Here is a 22,539-nt window from a genome sequence, read left to right on the forward strand (position 1 = left end):
ACNNAAGATTCTCATACTTACCTGCAATTTCCATTACTTCTCCTTCCATTTACCAATCTTCATACCTACTCCCTTTCACTTACCTGTGATTTTCGTACTTACCTGTAATCCCTCATACTTACCTACAATCTTCCTACCTACTCCTTTTCACTTACCTGTGATTTTCATACTTACCTGTAATCATCATACTTACCTGCAATCCTCATACCTCCTTTCACTTACCTGTGATTCTCATACCTACCTGCAATTCTCAAACTCCTGTAATCCTCACTTACTTATGTTCTTCACGTCATTTCTCCACAACTAGAGTTCCTCAGAACGCTCAAATTGTTCCGCAATTCAATAAACATGTATTAAGAAATTACTTACCTTTTATCGTTTACCGCCAACCGTCTGTATAATTTCTTCTGAAACAATGGTGACGAATGATCTTCAGAACAAACGTGGTTGACTTTGTTGACTAAAATTTCAATTTCTTTACATTCTATTCAGAAATCATCTTGAAATTCCTTACTTTCATCATGGAAGCTCAGCAGTGCTTCATACGTCACATCTTTTAATGTAACAATTTTTTCCGTACCGCAATCTATGAAAAATTCTATTATTCTACTAAATTGTAACAACAGAATATGCATAGTAAAAACATAAAACGCTTACCTTTTGAACGGTTGTTCAGCATCAAATCACTATCCATTCAATAATTTTCATAAATGCCATAGTTGCAGAAGATTAGCTTGGTGGACGTATGAGCATAATTTTCTAATTTTCTTCACTTTCTCAGTTGTTTTCCATCTTTTTTTATTTGAAATTCAACTAAAATATGTTTGCAATATTTAGCAGAAATTCTGCTAATTCATTCTAATTGTAATATTCTAGACTCTGGAAACCAGAGCATGCTATAAAAATTATTAACACTTACCGTACGAATGAGAGAGTTTCAAGCTTTGTTGACATCTTATTATGAATATGAGGAAACTGAGAGCATCTGAAATTTAACGTGTGATGATATAAATAAGAAAAATGATAACGAAATACCCCATTATTTCAAACCGTTAGTTTCATTTTGTGAGTCATGTAAATAGCATGCATAAAATAGACCTATTATTGAAACAATATTTACCTATTAACCGTAGATGATCTTGATTAAAGTTTATCACGTGATGCTGTGACTATTCTGATGAAGAAATGAAGAGAGAACGGCATTTCTTTGTGATCAGCTTATTAATTAACAATTTAAGTAAAATGTTTGGTCGAATAAAAATGATGATCGATAATCTATAATATAAAAGTTATCATATATAATCAGCGCATCTCAAAATCATTAAAAATAACAACATTTTCTTCAAATAATTGAAAAGATTAGTAATTCCTTACTTACTGTAATTTTGAATTGTTGAAACCAAGTCGTAAACATGGGAATATATCTGAAAATAAATTTCATAAAAAAAGTATTAAAGCCGTAAATATCTGATCAAAAAAATTTATTTTCCTAGAGAACATGTACACCATGAAGAAAATCATTTAAAGCAAAAGCAAAAAAACAAGAGCCTTTAGAACTTAATATTCACAATAAAAAGTATAATAACAGAAAATCACATTAATTTCAACACCAACTATTAGTGAAGGTATATAAATAGTATGCATAGAAAATCAGTTCTATTAAAAACTTATATTTTACCGAATGATGTTGAACTTTCACCACGCTATCCCATGGCCATAGAATGAGTAGGTGGACATGAATGAGACAGTGTGGAAATTTCAGAGATGCATTATGCAAATGAACTTTACTATTAGAAGTTAAACATGTAATGGTCTCACTGTTCAGTCGCCGATCACCGTTAGCCGATAACTATTTCAAATAAAAGACACTTAACGCAGGTCATCTAGCTCTACTACAATCCAGCAACAAGCGCTCTGTTTCTGATAACATAAGCATTTCATGAAAAAATAATTTGCATATCAGAAAAATAACCCTCACGCAGCGTTATTTCACTTAGCTTAATCGCTGTGCTATATTTCAGATAATTCGATTTCCTTTTTTCTAAAAATGTCCAGTCGAGGAAAAAATTAAAATCAGTTATCCTTTAAGAGCATCTTAAAGAAATTACTGACAAATCTTTCAATTACTTGGAAGTTAAATTTAAAATTATATAAATACGGTATTATTCAGTGTCAATAAATTACGCATTCGTTATCTTTTCTCAGCTCTATTTTAACCAATTGCCCAGATACCGTATAAAGCTACTTATCAAAATAGATCCCTTCTCATTGTTGCAATTTATCTTCTGTTTCTGTTAATTTATTAACTTCTTAATTTACTTTCAACAAATTAAAATAAAATAAACAAAAAATACCGTATCTTATATAAAGGTTTCCGTTAGCCTTTATCGTTGAAAATGCCAATAAGGTTGTCGCACACCGTTAGCTTGTCCTTCATATGATTCTTTTGTTCTTGATAACATACATTTCAATGTTCAAATCATCTACATTTGAAAGTGACTTTTCTTTTTAACGTGAGTATATAAAAATTGTATACTTATTAGCTGTTTGTTTCCTTCAATAGATTGCATGAATGGAATATCTAAAATCAAATTATCTCTAACGATATATAATGAAAAAAAGAAAGCAATCATTCAATTCCAGTTATCATGTTAATAAATTTATGCAAATGAAAACAGAAATTTTTTTTCCCAAGTTATGTAAGGAAGCATGCTGGATAGATATCGCGAATAACATACCATAGCGTAGCTTTCAATCGTTGATGATAACTGAAAGAGAGAATTGAAGGTTAGTACGTGCCGTCATGACGATACATTGAACAACTGACAATGAAATTGGAAATTAGTAAAGTAGTACTAAGTAAATTATGCCAATAGCAAAATACTTTACTTCAGGTCAAATGAACTAATTTTCAATTTGCAGTAGTGTAAAAATTTTACATAATGTACGCTACATTTACATTTCACATATAATTATGGAAAATATTGTTAATATTCAAATTTATTTCACCAAATTAACATAAAACTTCCTTGAGTTAGTATCAGTGTTTATATTTCTATTTAATATATTATAGCTAAAGTTAAGTAATTTGTAGATGACTGCTCGCTCCTGATTTTACACTGCTACTTTCACTGAGATTCCGTTAGTTTAGTAATAATTAATATTTTTCATATTCTTATGCTTATTCTAAAGGTTGAAACGCTTGCGCTGATGTGAAGAGGTTGAAAATTTACCATGAGTAATTGTTCTACATTGAAACTGCTTTGAAATGGTGTGCTTCAACAACTGCTAACGTCTGGTAAAAATCAGTTTCCATCTAAAACAAAAGTTAATTATTTTGCAACATTTCATTTTAAAAAAATGAAGAAATATTATACGTCTTATTCTCTGATAATCTCTGATTGTCATTTACATCCAGTTATGGCAAGTTATACAATATCATTTTCATAAGCATTTCATATTTACCATATCTCTCCTTCCGCGTCCGACAGACGTTTTAAATGTCATTTATCTTCTAGTAACTGTCAACGTGTTAGACGTTTCTCATGTTAGATCCTGCAAGATAAATGACACAACTAATTTTATTGTATGTCTTGTGCCACTTCAAATTATTAGTCATTTCATAGCTATTATTATCATGAACTGATTTTATAATTTAAAATTTCAATTTTAATGCATACTGATTAAATTCACATTTTACTTTACCTTATTCAATTTGTAATCGTTTAAACCAACTGAAGAACATCTGCATATAAGCAAAAAATAATTGCATAAAAAATTGTTTAACACGCCAAATGTTTCCCAAATGAAATAAATGCCAAATGCGTGCAGTGAAATTCCATGCCACAAAGGGAAAGAAAAGGAATGCAGCAGCCACTCAGTATAGTATCAAGGGAACAACTAAATTAAACGGGCATCAATAGAAACAATAATCAAAGATATATATGCAAAAATAAAATTTCTGTTAGGCAATAACATAACCTAATTTTTATTTGCAATTGACTACTCTATATTTGTGTTAAACTAGCCTACGCTCATATATGCAAAATCAAGATACATTTAAATTAAATATCAAGCTAAATAGCGGCAGTTATATGTTTTAAAAATATACCTGTATACACACCGCTTTGTTTATATTCATTCTTACATTGCACAACTTTTCTAAAAATTGTCATTTATGTCAATTTATTTTTATGCAATATAATTAATATGATTGTCAGTTCATGTACAATTTAAACTATGTTTTGTAATTTTGACGTTTGATATATAATAATTCCAATCACAGCATGAAAATGCTTACCGTTTCTTCTTAAATGCAAACTTCTGAATGTTTAAAGGGACAATACGCTCCGTCGGAAAGAGTTCAAAAATTATGAACACTTTTAGTCAGACAAAAACAAGTAAGCAGAAAATATAGAAAACGTTGTACCTCGATCCTAACCGAAGAGCATGGATGTATAAAATAAGCTGCAAAGTTTGATAGATAATCAGTAATTCATGTTTGGTTCAGTTGACGAATCAATGGCAAGAGACAGGTGAAGAGAAATTCATGCACCTCCAGTGATAAGAAGCAACCAAGATGTGCACCAAGATTTACTGCTCATCGTGACAACAGTGATGCATCTAAGCCTGGAATGCGGCAGACCAATGGTAGGCTGTTAGTTAAATGTAGAATAACAGTGAGAAGAAATTGTGATTTGTACAGCTGAGATAATAAGCATGAGACGGAAAACGCTGCAAAAGAATAAAATATCTTATTTCTAAAGCTCAAGTGAATTTCAACTACAAAAATAATGCTATACTTTCGATTGTAATATTCAAAGAAAAAATAATCAACCCTTTAACGAAAAAGAACATTTCAGTCTCATTTTTGAACAGATAAGTTTCGTTGTTAGTCATCAATCACTAACTAAAGCGAACTGATCAATGGAATTAATTATCTGTGATGAAAATTTTTATTATGAATAACAGTGACTTACTTCAGTTGAAAAATTTAAATATCGGCATTTAATTAATATTCATTGCATAAAAATATTCGACACTGTTGATAATAATAAGAGGAAGATTTCGACATGCAATTTCAAATTACGCTCAACAGTTTGATTTAGTTGAAAATTAAAATTAATCCGTTACAAAAGTGTTGCACTTACCGTACTTAATGCGAGTGCTTTGCTAAAATGATGCGCACTTTTCAGCTTCAGTAACAAATTCCAATAGCACGTGTTAAAGTGGATTTTATTTCAAGAAGTTCGTTGCACTAATGATAACATTATTCTATATTATCAGTTTGTAGTTAATATGTTTGTGATATTTCACGTTTTACATTTAGCTTCAATAAGCCATGGTGATTGTCTGTGTGTAGTAGTATCATTCAAAGAGAGAAAAAGAATGTTCAAAAATCTCATGACAAATAAAAGTATTTACAGCAAAATGTACAGCTAACAGAGCATGGTTTTGCGTATGGGCAGATAAATAAATGGATTTATAACTGAATTTGCTACAATGAGGTAGTTGAGAAAAGTAATGGCTGTGGAATTCCATTTATGATAGTGATTTTCATCAATCAGACCCCAAAGAAAAAAAACATTATACGGTAACCAGCAGATAACGTATGTAATTATCAAGAGCAAACAAGTTCTTACTGCATTCCTTTTACGTCGCACAATAATACAATGATGGCTGAGTTGGTGCTTCTCACAGCTTTTTGAATTCCCAGTCGGTGATAGTGGAATTAAACGTGATAGCAGACGCTTGCTGGAATTCGCATTGCTCAACGACGTCGACACTGTCCTGTGTTGTGAAAGTGACAGTTGAGTGTTCAACTGCTCACATTCGCAAAACATTCGTCTAGAAACTAAAATCGAAAGACCACCATAACATATAATAATAAGACAAGCAGGAATCCAAAAAACAGTCAAAACGTGATAAATACTATATGCAGTAGATGTGACAATGATATTTTGAAAATCTGTATAGTTTTGCATGTACAGCTGATGCTCTTTTGCAAACCAAACAGAAACACACTGATGCCAAGAGGCTGTATCTTTTGGTTGGTAAACAGTCCAAGTTGCGAACTGAGGAATGGAAGTTACAACAGCTAAAATCCAAGCTAATGTTAATGTAATTTTGGTCAGCTGAGCCGATGGGAAAAAAATTGAAGTGAAACGATGCAAAGCAATGCACACAATCACATTTGAACTTATGCTAAAACACAACGCATGCAAGAATTTCAAAGTTTTGCAAAATGCATTGCTGCTTCGCCATTCTACTGTGATTAGCCACACAATTTGCGATCCTGTATAAATAAGCATCACCATCAAATCGCTAATGTTTAAATGCAATTTCAAAAGCTTCAGTTGTGTCTTGACACATTGCATAGATCGTCTAATTCTGACAAACGCCATTACATTAACCGGAGTTCCGATAATGAATAGCAGAATCATCAATGTAAGACGAATATTGTCCACAGGCAATCGAGTAGGACGATCTGCCTGATCGATTTCTGTTCTGTTCATGAACTTCAACATCGCACCGATATGGAAATCTTGACCAGTTTCTGATTTTTCCATTTCTAATTTGCTTGTTATTCTAATATCGTTTTTCTTTGTATTTTATTTCATTTCATTATTTCTATAATAAACGAATAACTGATAAACTGAGTCACAACAATGCCACAAGCTGAGAATACATACATTGTAAAAATTTTAATTGCTGCTATAAAGTGATGTTAGATGCTTACTTATAATCCAACAGCTATTATAATTTAATATATTGTAAATGATAAGCAACTTCTTAAAATCTTTTCATTTTATCTACTTATTGTAAAATTCTTCATCAGTCTTTTTCAGCAAATGCCTTTCACATTTCCAACGCTTATTTTCGTTGAGTACGTGCCATTTCGTGTTTACACAGATGTTCAAATAAATCTTACAAATGCAATATTTATGCTGTTGATGTCGATTTTCCTATGTTTTCATCGATATTTGTTAAATTATGGAAATTTAACATTAAGCATAGATTATGAAAATGCGCTATTATCTTCTTTGTATAATTAACATATATTAATGAAATTTATAATACCGTAATGTGCGCATTAACTCGCCTATAACGAAAGATGCGATAAATGACATTGTGAACAGTCCATGCCTACAGCATTGAAGTGTAAATTTTAATCATAATAATACAGATAATATGAATAGCGAAAATACAAAGACTGTTCACACCAACCATTTTTCAGTTCATCACTGAAAATATCAGTCACTGAGGAAATGTTAAAAATCTTAAACTCACAAACAACAGTCAAACAACAATGAATCGCAAAGCATGATGAAGTAAAGTATAATCAATTTCACATAGCTGTTAACAATTCGAACTTTTTTATTTCATTGAGGATATTGTAATTTTAATCATGCAAATCACAAGGCTCAAAAATATTTACTTTATTTAGCATTGTCATTTCATTACGAATTTGCTTTGTTGTAACAAGCATTTTTTTAATCAAAATTTTATATTTGTAAAACATCTGCTATAATGCAACATTACTATTTTATTTAATTTGTAAAATGACATTTTACACGACTAAAATTTCCAAATTTTTCGACAACGTAAGCCGCTTTTTAATTATCTAAAATGATATGCTTCATAACGTCAATTTGTTTTTATTTTTTATTGTCTGGATTTTCTGAATTAAAACACCTACATAACTTAATAAAACACAACTGTTTTTGTAAAAGAGAATCTGGAAGCCATTCACGAAAAAGGATGAGCATCATAAAAGACAAAAATAATTTTTTAGTAAGATTTAGCGCTAAAAGTAATCTTAAAACAATGCCACTGAGCAAACTCCAAATAACCATTGCATTCGTAGGATATTTTTGAAATGACAAAAAAATTTGCAGATTTTTATACAACTAATGAATTTTTTGTAGAAGTCATGAAAGTAAAATTGCACTAATAAGCCCCTCTTAGCACTTATCGAACAAAATAACATTTAATAACAGCAGTTCAAATGCATTATGACCATACAAAATGTCTGCGGAAAACATTCCATATGAAGGCTGTGAAAAATGCTAAGATGCAAACATTATATAATGTTTCATGAGTAGGATAACAGCCAACCTTTCAACAGTATACAATTTTGGTTAAGATTATCCTAAAATCGATTCTCATTTATCCTATTCCTTGGTGGATGGTAAGTTGTTTAGAAAACATTTAAGAAGTAGCAACAGAAAATAGCAAAATTAGCTGACAGATTGATTTGATTAAACCTAGATAATCTTTTTATATATATTATTATTTACACTATCGCCGTACTTTTTGGAAATATGAATATTCACACAGAAATGGACATGATAATAAAAGGTTAAGCGACACTATCTAGACTGACTTCTTTCAAAAATAAAATGATGACCTGAACTTCTTCCATCTAAATTAAGGAATGAATCATTATCGATAAAAAAAGTTGACGTAATGTAATGTTTGCGTATGTAATATTGAATATTACGATTGACTTCAGTTTTATGTGCACTATAAAAACTGCAAAAATTAAAATATTAGTCCATCAAAAAATGACAATAGCCTGCATAGCTTGCTAAAAATATTTACACAGCGCACGTTGGCATATTTTAAGTATAAAGATAAATCACAACTTACCTAACGTAGATGAACAATTTGCAAAATTTTCAGTATTGTAATTCTGCATCCAGCATGCTTTCATGGACAGCACCTGTCACTTACTCTAAGTGCAGTCTGTTGATCAAACATTAGATATGAAAATTTTATGCTTTAAACGTTAATGTTCGTCAAAAATGAGAATGTGTAAATATTTTATAAAAATGCAACAAAGCATGACTTGATGAAAGAAGTTTGGCCTAATGCTGCGCTTTCGTATGCAACTATTAGACTGTGGCAGGACTAACCTAAAACCATATTCATAATGAGTATATCCAAATTTTGCATAAGCAGCACTATATTAAAAAGTTATTTTAATGCTGTAAAAAGTTGAAATGATCATTTTATCATGCATTAAAAAAATGCATCAGCAAATGAGATCAACAGCACTATGTGACGAATAAAGCCAACAAAAAATAACATAGCTTTCTATAGCAGTTTCCATTTTGATGAAGGAAACTTATTTATAAAATAATAAATATCTGTGCATAAATTATAAATGGATAATGATATTATCAAATGAAGCATGCTTCAATTTTATATTTTTGGCTTTGCTGGCAGGATGCAGTTGTTGTAGCAGGAGAGGAATTTCCATTGGTCAAATAGTAATAATATTTGATACTATTCAAAATTATATTTCATGCTGAACAGCAAGAATTGATTACATTGAATTTTTCTTTTATTAAAAATAACATTGAAATTACTCGATTTCAACTCCACAATAAATATGCAAAATAAAATCATGCTAATAGTAATAATAATAATAATAATAATAATAATAAACTATGCACCTGTAAACTTGATTTGTTTAAAATTGTAAAAACAGAAATCAGGAAAATGCAAGCTTTTCGATCATTGAGTTCTATTCATTTGTGCCCTTTCAACTGGAGGTTCAACATTAAAAGTAATTCAAGAAAAGTAATGAAAATTTGAAGAATGATAATTAGAATGGATGACGCTGATAATGGAATGAAATTTTGTTCATCTTGCACCAATGATCATAAATAATGATCAGCTGCAAGAATAAATAAGAAAAAAAAGCATTAAAATAGTCAATGAAGAAAACGCAATTATGCTTTAAAGTTAATTCACACTGCACTCACTCATTCACTGGTGTAAAGTTTCAGTGCAAAGAAATATTTCAAATCATGCCACGCTTTCTATTGCTGTATAAGTTCAATAATTTTGTATGGTTTCATTTTTTTCACACCCCATTAATTTTAATTAACACGGTCATATTTATTTACACTTTTGTAAAATGATAAAGTAGAAAAAGATAAGATTGCAATATGAATATACATACATATATTGTTTATGGAAAATATAGAACTTCAATTCGCACGTCGACGGAATATAATAATGGTAATGATAAGATTATAAAAACTGTAAAAAACATTCATGGTTGTAAACTAAACAATAACTGCACAGCAACAAAAAGAATGCCAGTTTGTGAACTTTTTCATTTAAATTTTAAAATCAGCTTCCACATAATTGCTTGAATCAAGTAAGGATCTAGAATGTAAATTAAAACAGCACTGAACAAAAAACATTTATTCAGTTATTTCTGGCTAATTTATTTTTAAATTTTAAGTCAAATATTTTGAATTGCATTTTTTGAAAAAAAAATTGATTCCAACTGCTGATTATTCTTAATTTGAGGCAATCAGCAGTCAAATGTTTTCCTTGTAATTATTTTATTGATTATCAACACAGCAGCTCTGAACGCATCGCGAGGCATTTAAGAAATTGAGCAAGCAAATAAAGAGCATTTCAAATTCTTTTCAAATGATAATTTTTGTTGAACATAAAAATAAGCTTTTCATTAAATACCAAATTTAAGGATTGTTCATGCAATGGGTTTTCAGCATCATATGCTTTTTATTTTTTGTAAATACCTAAACGTAACTGTCCTATCAACAGTATACGTAGAATCATTTGAGCTGAGTTACATTGAAATTGCAACTAACCAATGCTTAATGCAAATTTCAAAAAAAATACAAAAATTTGTTTTTTTAATAAAACATTTCAAGAGGAAGAAAGATTTTTCCTTCACATGTAAGTGTATTATCATTAAGTAATTTATAAAATTAGAGTTCATGAAATTATTTACTCGTAAAAGTAAATCTTGATTAAGTGCTTTTCCACCTGACTGGAAATGATCAACGGTCTTTTTATACAATGAACATGTCATGTTGAAAATTAAATCTCAAAGTAGCATGATAAAAATATCTAATCTTATATTTCACTGGTAAACAGAGTGAAAATAAACTTTGTCGATTATTTTTTATTTGACATATGATAACTTATTTGAAACATTCCAGCACAAAAGTGCACGCACAGTTAGTTATTTTCAGTTTTCAAAATTGAAGATAAATTCATATCGAAAATTTATCACCGATATTCACATATTTGAAAATCATCTATCATCTGAAATTTTTATCATCATGACAGCTTCTGATTTGTCATAATGTTGATGATAATATTGATGAATGGAAATATGTAATGTCAAGTAAGAAATCAAGTGAAAATCAACTAAAAAGTTTTTTGCTTACTGGCAGAAGTATATTGAAAAAATTTATATTCATCAATTTGCAATTTAAGAATGCATTTCATGCTTTGAAATTAATTGCATTGCACATTCAGTAAGTTAACAAATGCAGCAACAATTTGAGCATAAATGCTCGTTCAACATCACCAAAGCAGTACTTTTTGAAGTTCACTTTCAAAAGAAAAACGTCTATTGCTTCAATTTCCGTTAGCTGTGATAAAGAACGCATTATTACAAAAGTATTATTATTGATGCTTGACATTAAATTTTGTAAAACAAGAAATTTAAAAGAAAAATAAATTTATAATATCAACATAGATCTCGAAATGATGAGCAAAATAATAAAAATTGAAAATATTCGATAATTAAAAATTTGTGAAAAAAAAACTCCACAAGAAACTAAAAACTACATTTATTTACTCGTTTGTAAATTTATTTCCTCTCATTAACCTGCATTTGATTTTTTTCATCTCAATTTTTACGCTCCAAAAAAATTTTCACTGATCTAATTGAAAATGATTAAGAAACTTATTCCAAGGTTATATGAAATTTTTTTTAATTTTAAACAGCTTTTTTGTTTTAATTTTCAAGAAAAATAAATTATCAAACAATTTCAACAGGTCAATTTACTTGACGTTTATTATAGTGCTACTGTATTGTTTTTTTTCAAAATTGATAACCAAGTTCGAAAAGTGAATAGGAAAGTGATTCTTTTTGTTTTGCCTTTTTATTGAAAGAAACTATTTTCAGTATGTTCAATTTTCAATATTTCGCTTTGGAGAAACGGATGAAAATTATTCTTTTGAAATTCCAGTTATTGTTGTAGGCTTGCAGCTGTTCTCATCGTGAGTGTTCACAACATTATATATATATGTATATTTTAACTGACAGATTGGTCAAACCAGACTAGAAGCAATCATCGATCGGTGTGGCACTGTGTACTATTTACAACTTTTCAAATCGTCATTCAATGATCTACCTTCAACAAGCTGATGACTAGTTATCACCTGAAGCGAAAAAAGATTTCTGTGAAGAGAAAAAAAATCGACAAAAGACAAATTGCCTGTCAAACTCTGGTTCAGCAATCGCTTCGACAAACACCACTGCAACTATTAAACTAGTAGCAGCTACTGCGGTGAGTCATAGCTGGTTGAAGTTGAAATTGTTGAAGCTAAAGCTGCAATGACAAGCAACAAGCTGGTCGTTATTTAATAAATTAGTTGTTACCATTTTATTCTCTGCATCGACCGACCGCTTCCTTCGATGCTGCTTTCTTCTTAAATCTCAATTTTTTTCCCTTCCAACTTCACTATATATATATACTCAAGTTGACATTTTTAATTTTCAATTGTTCACCTTTCAGCTATTCTCTGTTTTGTCCATTTATGCTTTGCGCTCTGCTAGTGCAACTTTGTACAAGACTGTAGTGCGACAAAAGTGAACAACATACAATATACATGAACACGGATAGCGGGGTGGATTGTTACGGCGACGACCGAGAAGCACTAGCCGATTATGAACGCTTTTTCAACAGCAAGCAGTGCAGTGACATCACACTTTTGGTTGATGAATTGAGGTACGTTACAAAATAAATTTGTCAACGTCAATTTTATGCAACAAAAATTTTCCATTTCAAAAAAATACAACCTGATTATTTTATTTTTTTTAAATTAAAAAATAATCTGTTGTAATTTCCCATTTCACACCATTTGTTCGACTATTTTCAACATCATTTCCACAGGGATTATAATCAATCATTTCATGTGAAAATTTTCAAAAGCAGAAAGTGAAATCAAAAAACTTCAACTTTCCCTACATCAACATTCAATTACTGTTCAATATTGTCGTGAAAATAAATTTTATTGTTGTTGTTGTTTCTTTTTTTTAATTTTTACCTTTTACAATTCATTCGCAAAAATTACAGTAATTTCCTCCCTTACAGGGAAAGGTAATAAAAAAGAAAATGAAGAACTAATTTTTGATACGTTTTTTGTTTTTACCAAAGAGTGGAGAAAAGAAAAGAAATTTACTTTTTAAAAGTGTAAATTCTTTTCCCATTCACAAACTTTTACAAGAACTGGTCATTTTGGAAGGTAGTCTTGTTTTTTGATTTTACCAATTTGCTTAAAATAAACTGCGAACATTTTCAAAAGTGCACATCTGTGTCAGTTCAATTAAACATTTAACACTCCATAATTGAACATTTCCATGGCCATCTATATTTCTCTGACAGACTTTTACATATCTTTGCTAGTTTTCAATAATAATCTACTGACAAAAGAATATTTTATTCGATTTTTATGTTGTTTAAAATCAGAATAAAAAAGCGACTTACACGTTTCAAAATGAACATCTTGCTGTTATTTATATACTTGTATTTTTTCTTATCTTTCTAAGAGTTGAAAATTCATTAAACATAGTTTTATTGTTCAGATAGTTTTAGGATATACATAGATATATATATATATATATTTGTATATATATGCATATACCTGTTTGAGAAAAAATTTTTAGATTTCGAACACATAAAATTGTACTGGCCAGAAGTAGCGATGTCTTTGAGCGCATGATAAGCAAAGAATGGTGTGGAGATGGAATGGTGAGCTTCTCTTATTGATTATTACATTTTGTTGAAACCGCTCATTTGTCATTTTCTCAAATTTTATCCAACATGATATATTGATTTAATTGTTAAACTGTTCATCTAATGATTAATATGATGTATGACTTCTTTCATTTATCATTTCCATTTACAAATTGTAAACAATTTAATATACAAATATAGATAGATTTATTCAGAGGTTCCAGTTTCATTTCATCGTAAATTGTTATGCTAATTTGTAATGCTATAATTATGTAGTGTAAGTAAGAGGGTTCAAACCACTTGTAATCACTAACATGACGCGTTCGCGTATCAAAGAAGAACAACTGAGGTCAGTATGTATGTGTTACGCAATACTGAAAGATGAGCAAAAAAAGAACAAGCCAAATCATTGTCATTTGAAAATATATTCATAAAGTACAGGTAATAAATACGAAAACAACTATAATAATAATAATAATAATAATAATAATAATGAAACGTTTACTTACAATAATTTTGACGCAACCGTGAAAGTTGACCAGTTGATCATAGATAGCTATTTGTGGTTAGCCAATTGGTTGAATGAAATGATCGCTTTATTGTGTGAAGATTTATTTGCTCAAAAGATAAGAAGGAAATTTGAATAATGTAGCTTTATTTACTTAAATGCAATGAATCTGTTCGTTCAGTTGTGCCAATTTTATAGGATGACGGTTCACGTCGGCGTTGAATAGAAAAATTGCAAACTGTGATAAATAAATAATCATTTGATAAATGCATTTGCTGCATTTTGCAATTCTTTCAATTAGTTAGTTCATAATTGAATTGAAATTAACTGATTAAAGCGGGGAATGCATTTTCTGAATTTCATTAATTTATTTCTTTTCACTTTACTTCTTCCTCGAATGAAAAGCAAATTTTTTTACAAACCAAACTAGCAATCACGTTATCGGATGTTGATTGTCTTTTCAATATTAATTTCTCTATAGCTGAAGAAATATTTTAATAAAAAAAGAAAGAAAGAAATTAAATAAAAGAAATATGAAATACAAATGTTTTTCATTTGTATGTGTGTATGCGTGTGTGTGTGTGTTTAGATTGAGATCGAATTGATAGAGGATCGAGAATGTGTGGAAGTGTTCGGCATATTTCTGCGCTTCCTCTATTGCAATCATATCAAACTGCGGGCAGAAGATTCGCTGGCCGTTTTGACGTTGGCTGATAAATACAATGTTGTCAATTTACGAAAAGTAAATGAATATCGCACTGTTCAAAACAGGGGGAGGGGTTGAAAGAGAGAGAAGAGAGGGAGAGAGAGAGAGGGAGGCAGATTTGAATTTGAAATATTCAAATTCTGTTTTTGTAGGTTTGCTTAAATTTTGTTATAAGCAGAATAATTCCTCAGCTGACGTTGAAGGAGGTTTTTCATGTTTGGTTCCAGTATGGAACGAAGTGCTTTCATCAGGTTAGCCAATTGCCTCATCGCAGTAGCTGTATTTAACTTAGTCTACAAATATGTGCTAAGGCTTTGGTGAAAACTTGCGTGGACCGCTTGGCCACACAATTCCAGGACATTATATCTGGCCAGGAATGGGAAAAAGAATGGCTATTATTAGACAAAGACCAGATGAATGAATTTTTGCGAACCTCAGAATTAACCGTAGCCAGTGAATATGAAATTTGGTTGGCCGTATTTCGTTGGATTCAAAATTTGATTCAATCTGAAAAGCGGACCTCTGTCTCAGTGGAACGTATTCTTGGTGCTGTGCTGCCCAATATCAGGTCAATAAGAGATCAATTTACACAATTTTATTCATTTATTTAATATTTAGATTTCCTATGATGACAGCTGATGAACTGAATCAAGTAGAAAAGCTTCCCTTTGTTGAGCAGCATGCGAAATACTTTCAACCCTACTTAATGATGTCTTACAAATACAGAGCATTGCCGTTGATCAGCAGAGCTGCGAGTAGGGAATTTTGTGGAAGTCAATTTCTACTACGAAATTATACCCGTTTACGATGGGACAAGAGATTCGTCATTGCCGATTTCTCTTCACTGCCACGATATTCAGAAATTTCTTTTAAAGTAAGCAACATCACCGTCTAACACGTTTTCATTTTTCTCTTTTTATGTTCAAAGTCAATAATACTTTGCACTTCTATTACAGGCTAACACTTGTGGAAGCACATTACCTCCACAACCATGGGATTGGGAACTGAAGTTACATCCAAAAGGTGTTTCTGGAAATTGTGATGAATTCAAATGCGTTCTTGTATCTAGCGTTATGTTAGACCAGTCCAGAGCAGTGGAGTACATGCTTTCAATTGTAAATGACAAAATGATACTTAGATCTATCGTTGGGAAAAAAATCTTCTCCAAATCCAGGTGACATTTATTTTTCTTTTTAATAATGTGACTTCTGTTTATTTATTTGAATTACTGTTGGCAGGTATGGATCAGATTTAGAACTAGAGAAAAGAGTGGCCGTTGATGAAGTATTAATGGAAAACTCACCACTGCTAATCAACGATACTATGGTTCTGCAGCTTACGCTTCGTCCTATAGAATAACCCGATATACTGTTCCAATATTTTAGTGAATACTCGCATCGAAAGCAAGAACTTACACTGAAAAAATGCCAATTCTATTCTCAATCGCACTGTGATTATAATAATACACTGCAACTTAAAATATTGAAGTGCCTAAATAAAATAATTTCAACAAAAGTAAAAGATTTCATTTCCTTGAAAGGGTGAGTAGGAAAATTAAATCATCTTTCGAAGTTTATTTCTTATCAATCTTCCAAGCAACTTCATATGCATAAATAAATCATTGAAAATAATTATGTCAGACATAAATAATGAAAATTTAATTAATCTGCACGTCATATTTTCACAGAAATTAGCTACTTCACATTACTTATGAAATAAAAGAATTCATCTATCGTGCAACTTTATAATAGCAAAAATGAATTTGGATACAACACTGAAATGTATTATTAAAAGCAAACTATCAACCTCTAATTTTACACAGAACCCAATGTCCATTAAGTCAAAGTGACAAAAATGTGATATTAATTTCCATTGTTTAACAGCTGCGTTTTCAATTTGAACTTGCAACTCATAAAGTCATACTGTACAGCAAAAATTTAACAGAGACATTTTGAAGTAAACGAAAATCAATTTGCGAATGCAAATGCAATTTTCAATGGAATATAATTTGATTTTCCAATAAAACTGTAATCTTTGTTCTTTCGACAAGGTCTAACACTTTCCTCCATCATAAATTTTACATTACATAAAACTTACATCATGACTATAAATTACAAAACAATGTCAGCTTAAGTATATTGAAGCGTATATATATTTATTCTTTTTACAATTAATGAATACGAAGAGTAAAGATAATATCCAAAAGGTTACACACCGTTTACAATAAAAGAAAGGAATCATAAAGTGGGATGCATGAAGCAAAGAAATGAACAAATATCACCAGCCATCCATAGTTAACTTAGAAAAACATTTTACATTTATAGGTAAAAGAAATGACAAAAATTAATTTCTACGACTAAAAGAAAACCATTTTTTAATGCAAAAATCGAGAACCGACTTGAATATAAAAAACTCAAAATTGGAAAAGCTACTCAAAACGGACTTGGCGATTTCGAATGCTTGATAAGCCATTGCAAAGTAATATCTAAAATAATCGTTACTGAAAAATTATTTGATTCTCAGCAAAATACTAAATCACTACCTATATTATCTTTCTCTTTGCAAGATATAGAATAGCAACAAATTTCGCGATTCTGTATGGCCGCCAAATTACTTAAAGAAAACCCATAAATCATCATAATTCATTAATCAACTGCTGCCTTATCCTTACAGTCTTTCAATAAGTTGCATTTCATCTAGTGCATTAGGCAAATCACGCTTATTTCCAAGAACCAAAACAGGAATGCCTTCAATGTGCGGTTTGTCTAACAGTTGATGTAATTCATTTTGCGCCGCATCCAACTTTTCATGATCAGCCGCGTCGACCATATATCTGCAACGACCCAAAAATATAAAACAAGACTTACAAATTAAGCCACCTTGAACTACAAATCAATCCACATTCTCATAAACAAATAACAAATGTCAAATGATAAATCGCACATTCGTGCAGCAAACATATGTTTGTTTCATTTGCTAGCAGCTTTGGAAACATGCAACTGCGGTGCAAGTTATATCATTTGTGAAAGAAAACTGTGCTGTTAAAATTTCGAAAATGCACAAATACATCAGACGCAAGAACAATATTTCATATGCAAATTCCATTTACGCCAAGTAATGTCTTAAATGTGGAAGTGAAACCTTCAGTCAACTTAAACCTTTTGAAGAACTATTGCGCTTCATGCATACACTGTAAAGCAACACAAACACAGCAAAATCATTCTCAACTGAAATCTAATTATGGATCTACAAATATAGATGCAAAAACTTACACAATTGCATTCACGCTGCGGCAGTAGCGTTCCCACATGGATCGAAATCTTGGTTGTCCGCCAATATCCCAAAGCTGAAATAAAATACTCAATAAAACTGAATAAGAAAATCCGAACATACAAAAATACCTTGATTGTTACATTGCCTTTAGTAATTTTTCTCATGTTGAAGCCAACAGTAGGAATCATGTCTTCAGTGAACTGACCACTCTAAAACAAAAATTCCAAATTTATTACAAAAATTATCAAAAAACATCACATTTACAATATACCGCTATAACATTGACAAAGGTCGTCTTGCCTGAATTCTGTAAGCCAACCAATGTCAGTTCCATTTCTTCTTTCCAAAACAAGCTTTTGAACCAATCCAAAATTCGGTTGATTAAAGCTAACATGGCTGCAATTAGTTTCCTATAATAAAATGGCTGCAAATTAACAAATTTTGGAAATGAAAATTCAAAAAGCAATACCCATAACACAACACTCACCTAGAGGGGGAAATGGCAAAAAATTTTCAACCACGTCTCAAATTAAAAAGATCTTATGATTCAAATAAACAGCAAAGAATTAAAATTTGCCGAAAACTTATCTAACCAGTCAAGTAACCGTTCTCATTTGTAATGCTAATTTCCTCCTGTTCTTTGAATTTTTAAAATTTAAATTCTATCAATCATAATATCATTAAACAATAATACGTCATAATACAACAATATGTCGATATAAAAAAGTTATGTATGAATCATTCATTTCAAAATGTATATAGAATTTTCAAATTCAAATTGCAAAATCAGTGCCAAATATTATCACAGTATGCAGACTGCAATAATAAAAAAAAGTCACCAATGCCTCCTGATTAATTAGATGTCACAAGTTATAAAAAGGAGACAAGTTTGTTTAAATCATTCACAGCTTTCCTATTGATTCTTCAACATGACTTATTACATAACACAATAACAAAGCAACATTTTGCCGGCCAAACAAATGCAAGGAAAGAAAAAGAAAATGCAAATGCAAATAACAAAATTTAATCAGTAAAATTACATACAAAAATTACAGACAGCACTTGCAAAAAAAAGCAAAAAAAGAATCTCATGTAACTTAATCATTATTTGAAAAATAAATCTAGTTTATAATTTAAAAGCAAAATATACACACATTATGCATGAAATCTTAAAAGTACAATAAATAAAAGAAACTAAACAATAAAAAAGCAATTAATTATTTAGATAATGTGGTAAATTGCAGCAGCAATGATGACTAATACCAACCAACACTTCAAAATGAAACTGTTCATAATAACTCACGTTGATAATCAGTTGAGTTGAGTCTTTAGGCAAATCTTTCACAAATCAGTAAAGAGCAGCACAGAAAAAAATCGCATTTACAAAACAATACAGTGAAACGTTTTAATTTTGTCAATACTAGGTTAGGATACTGTAATGAAGAGGAAATCAAGTAGAATTAGAATAAAATTTTAATTGATAAATTTAAGTTGCACTGCTTGTTTTGGTTACAATGTCAGTGTGTCCAGGTAGAAAGCTAAGCAAATAATCGTTCAACATTTTATCAAAAGTATGAAAATGTTAATTTTAAGCCTGCTACTGATGCTGCCGACTTGTGGCTCAGGCTTTGCATAAACTACATATTCAAATAGCTTTGCATGACTGCAGCTAAAAATAGAAGACAATATATTGTCTACAAAAATTTATCCGACAAAGAGGCGCCATAAGTAAATGAGCAAAACAAGAAATGCAGCCTTGACCCGAAAGATGTACAAGTTTCTAGCCGAATTGATTTTGTTTTCTCTTTTTATTTCTTGATCAAGTTTTGTTTCGCAATTGATTTCATTTTCTTTTGTGCATTCATTTTTTCAACCCTCACTATTCTACGGTAACGTAAACTTTTTCATTTATCTTCTTTAATTCGAAATAATTAATATAATCTGCAAAAATAATCATTTTGATCAAAAAAAGCATTTTGCAATGCATCAAGTTCAAGCAAAAAAAAAGTTTTGCAAGCTTGAAGCTCTGCTTTCACCGTGCCTGCATTCATTTCATTGAACATGCAATTTGGTATTATTCTCTGTGCATTGTATTTATTCATCAAATTTTACTTATTTGGAGACAACAAATTATTCTAATTTTAAGGCGGTTATTTTTTAAATTGTAATTGCAGTACGCTGCATGTGATAATGTATATGACAAAAAAGTAATGGATTATAAATTATAATAGCAGTTGCTTGAATAATTGAAAATATTCGTTTTCAAATTAGGCATTTATATGAGAAAAAACGTTTTCCTTTTACACTTGATATTTTGAAAATTGCATTTGAATGATGCTCATTTTTATATTTTTATGGTTATTTACGGTTGTGCTTGCGAAACGAAAATATAAATACAAAAAGCAAAGAAAAAAAGCTCTGGTGAAATCTAATCGTTTTTTTTGGAAGTGTTTCTTAATTTTGCATAACTTGTATTTTCTGCGTTTTAATCCACCACTCTTCCGTGAATATGAATAACATAAACAAATTAAATAAATGAAAATAAAGCAATGTGTTTGTTATATTGTTTTGCTTTTACACAATTAATAATATTTTCCATAAAAGTGCGGTACAATTGTAGTGTTCTTTAAAATCACATCACTTATGCGAGTATTTTCTAAGCAAACATGCAATTCTTCTGTGCAAGAAAAATCATTCTGACAAATAATGTTTTATATTATTTTTTTAATAAGTTTATTATATGATAAGAGTAATGCTAACTTCGACAGCTTCGAAGAGCTAACTACAGTTGAGTTTTAAACATATTCTACTTCTTCCAAAACAAATGCATTTCATTTGCTCTTATTTTGCATAGTAACAATCCCACTTCATTATTATTTATTAGTATTGTTTTTTTTAATAAATTAAATAATTTAAATAATTGTGAAAGAGAATTTTGAAACATTTTGTTGAAGAAAGAGCAAAAAATTTGATAATAATTTTAATTAAAGTTGACAAGTATTTACTGTGGCACTTTAAATTATTGTTTTTTATTTTCAACGAGTTTCGTTATAATAGATAGGAATCATTGAATTCGATTTTCATTAAAATCAATATTATTGAGAGTTCGCAGAGATAATTTCAAAATGCACAACTTACAAATAGCAAAACAATAAAAATCACAACTCTTGATCTGGGAGTTATTATGACAGTATTATTTATGTAAATTACAAAATTGAGCTTCAATATTATTTGCGACACTTTGACCATAAAACGAAGTCAACGTTTGGCATTTGTATTGATTAGTGTGGTACAGCAGTCATCTGGCCTAAAATTTTATACTTTTCTTAGAGATTTTACCTTGATGAACTACAAATCAAGCAATTTATGGTACAGTGTTGAAATGTTGTAAATAAGATAACATGAAATTCATTTTTCCATCATCTGGTGCGTTATTTTGATGATTTATGTGTTCAACAATAAGACTATTATCACAATGATATTTCATAATTTGAAAGTTGAAAACACCACAATAATCCATGGATCTGCAAAATTATCCTGTTTGTTGAACTGATTGTGCACATTTCATTATTACTTGCAAAAAAGCAGATAAATTGAACATTTTATTTATAATCACACTATTCGAGCTGTTATTGAAATAAATGTTTAAAATATTCAAGCAGCAGTGTTATTCCTAGTTACACGTACGAATTCACGAACTTCATCAATAAATCATATCACATAAATTGAATTAATTCTGTAATTTTTTAACCGTTTTAAATAATCAAGATCATTAAATAATTACCCTGTAATTTATGATGGCAATGAAATGTAATAGTCTGATTAATTGAGCAGTGCGTTTATTTTTATTTAGTAAATAAACTGTGAAAATGTTCGAAAAGATACCTCAGGTGATACCCCGTGAAAACGTGAAATGGAACATCTTACAGAGATTGTTGATAAGAAATCATAATATATATGTATATAGTTTTTTTTCTCTAAGCTCTAACTGTATAATTAAATGTATATACAGAAATAAATGGTGAAGCAGAAACTTCAGTGAAGAAAATATGAAACGGCACGTCACTGATGAAATAAATACATTTTGACATGAATTCAAAATTCATGTCGTCGGTTGTCTTTACAATTTCTTTGATGTTAGCGGGTTTTGTTGCACTGCTGTGGAATATTTCTCTTAATCTTTGAAAATTATCATAAACAAAATGGAGAAATGGATTTAATTATTTCTTTCTCATCAAAAGGATACTATA

General features: G+C 30.1%; 3 protein-coding genes across 3 annotated transcripts; 1 reads left to right on the top strand and 2 right to left on the bottom strand.

Moving 5' to 3' along the window:
* Nucleotides 1-5,438: 5,438 nt before the first annotated feature.
* On the bottom strand, nucleotides 5,439-6,569 carry Tsp_10896 (7 transmembrane receptor (rhodopsin family)). Its single transcript, XM_003370239.1, has one exon. It carries the CDS (start codon nucleotides 6,567-6,569, stop codon nucleotides 5,439-5,441), a length of 1,131 nt encoding a protein of 376 aa, XP_003370287.1.
* A 6,106-nt stretch (nucleotides 6,570-12,675) lies between these two features.
* Tsp_10897 (BTB And C- Kelch superfamily) lies at nucleotides 12,676-16,375 on the top strand. Its single transcript, XM_003370240.1, has 7 exons — nucleotides 12,676-12,794; nucleotides 13,733-13,817; nucleotides 15,169-15,267; nucleotides 15,373-15,584; nucleotides 15,635-15,890; nucleotides 15,973-16,190; nucleotides 16,255-16,375. The coding sequence occupies exons 1-7, from the start codon at nucleotides 12,676-12,678 to the stop codon at nucleotides 16,373-16,375; spliced, it is 1,110 nt and encodes a 369-aa protein (XP_003370288.1).
* Nucleotides 16,376-17,444: 1,069 nt separating this feature from the next.
* Nucleotides 17,445-19,850, bottom strand: Tsp_10898 (putative small GTP-binding protein domain protein). Its single transcript, XM_003370241.1, has 9 exons — nucleotides 19,787-19,850; nucleotides 18,883-18,927; nucleotides 18,777-18,812; nucleotides 18,561-18,685; nucleotides 18,418-18,498; nucleotides 18,289-18,362; nucleotides 17,688-17,849; nucleotides 17,548-17,629; nucleotides 17,445-17,501 (listed from the first exon to the last, which is right to left on the bottom strand). The coding sequence occupies exons 1-9, from the start codon at nucleotides 19,848-19,850 to the stop codon at nucleotides 17,445-17,447; spliced, it is 726 nt and encodes a 241-aa protein (XP_003370289.1).
* Nucleotides 19,851-22,539: the final 2,689 nt, after the last annotated feature.

This window comes from Trichinella spiralis, assembly GCF_000181795.1.
Source record: "Trichinella spiralis strain ISS 195 chromosome Unknown Scfld1085, whole genome shotgun sequence".
NCBI classification, from domain to species: Eukaryota; Metazoa; Nematoda; class Enoplea; order Trichinellida; family Trichinellidae; genus Trichinella; species Trichinella spiralis.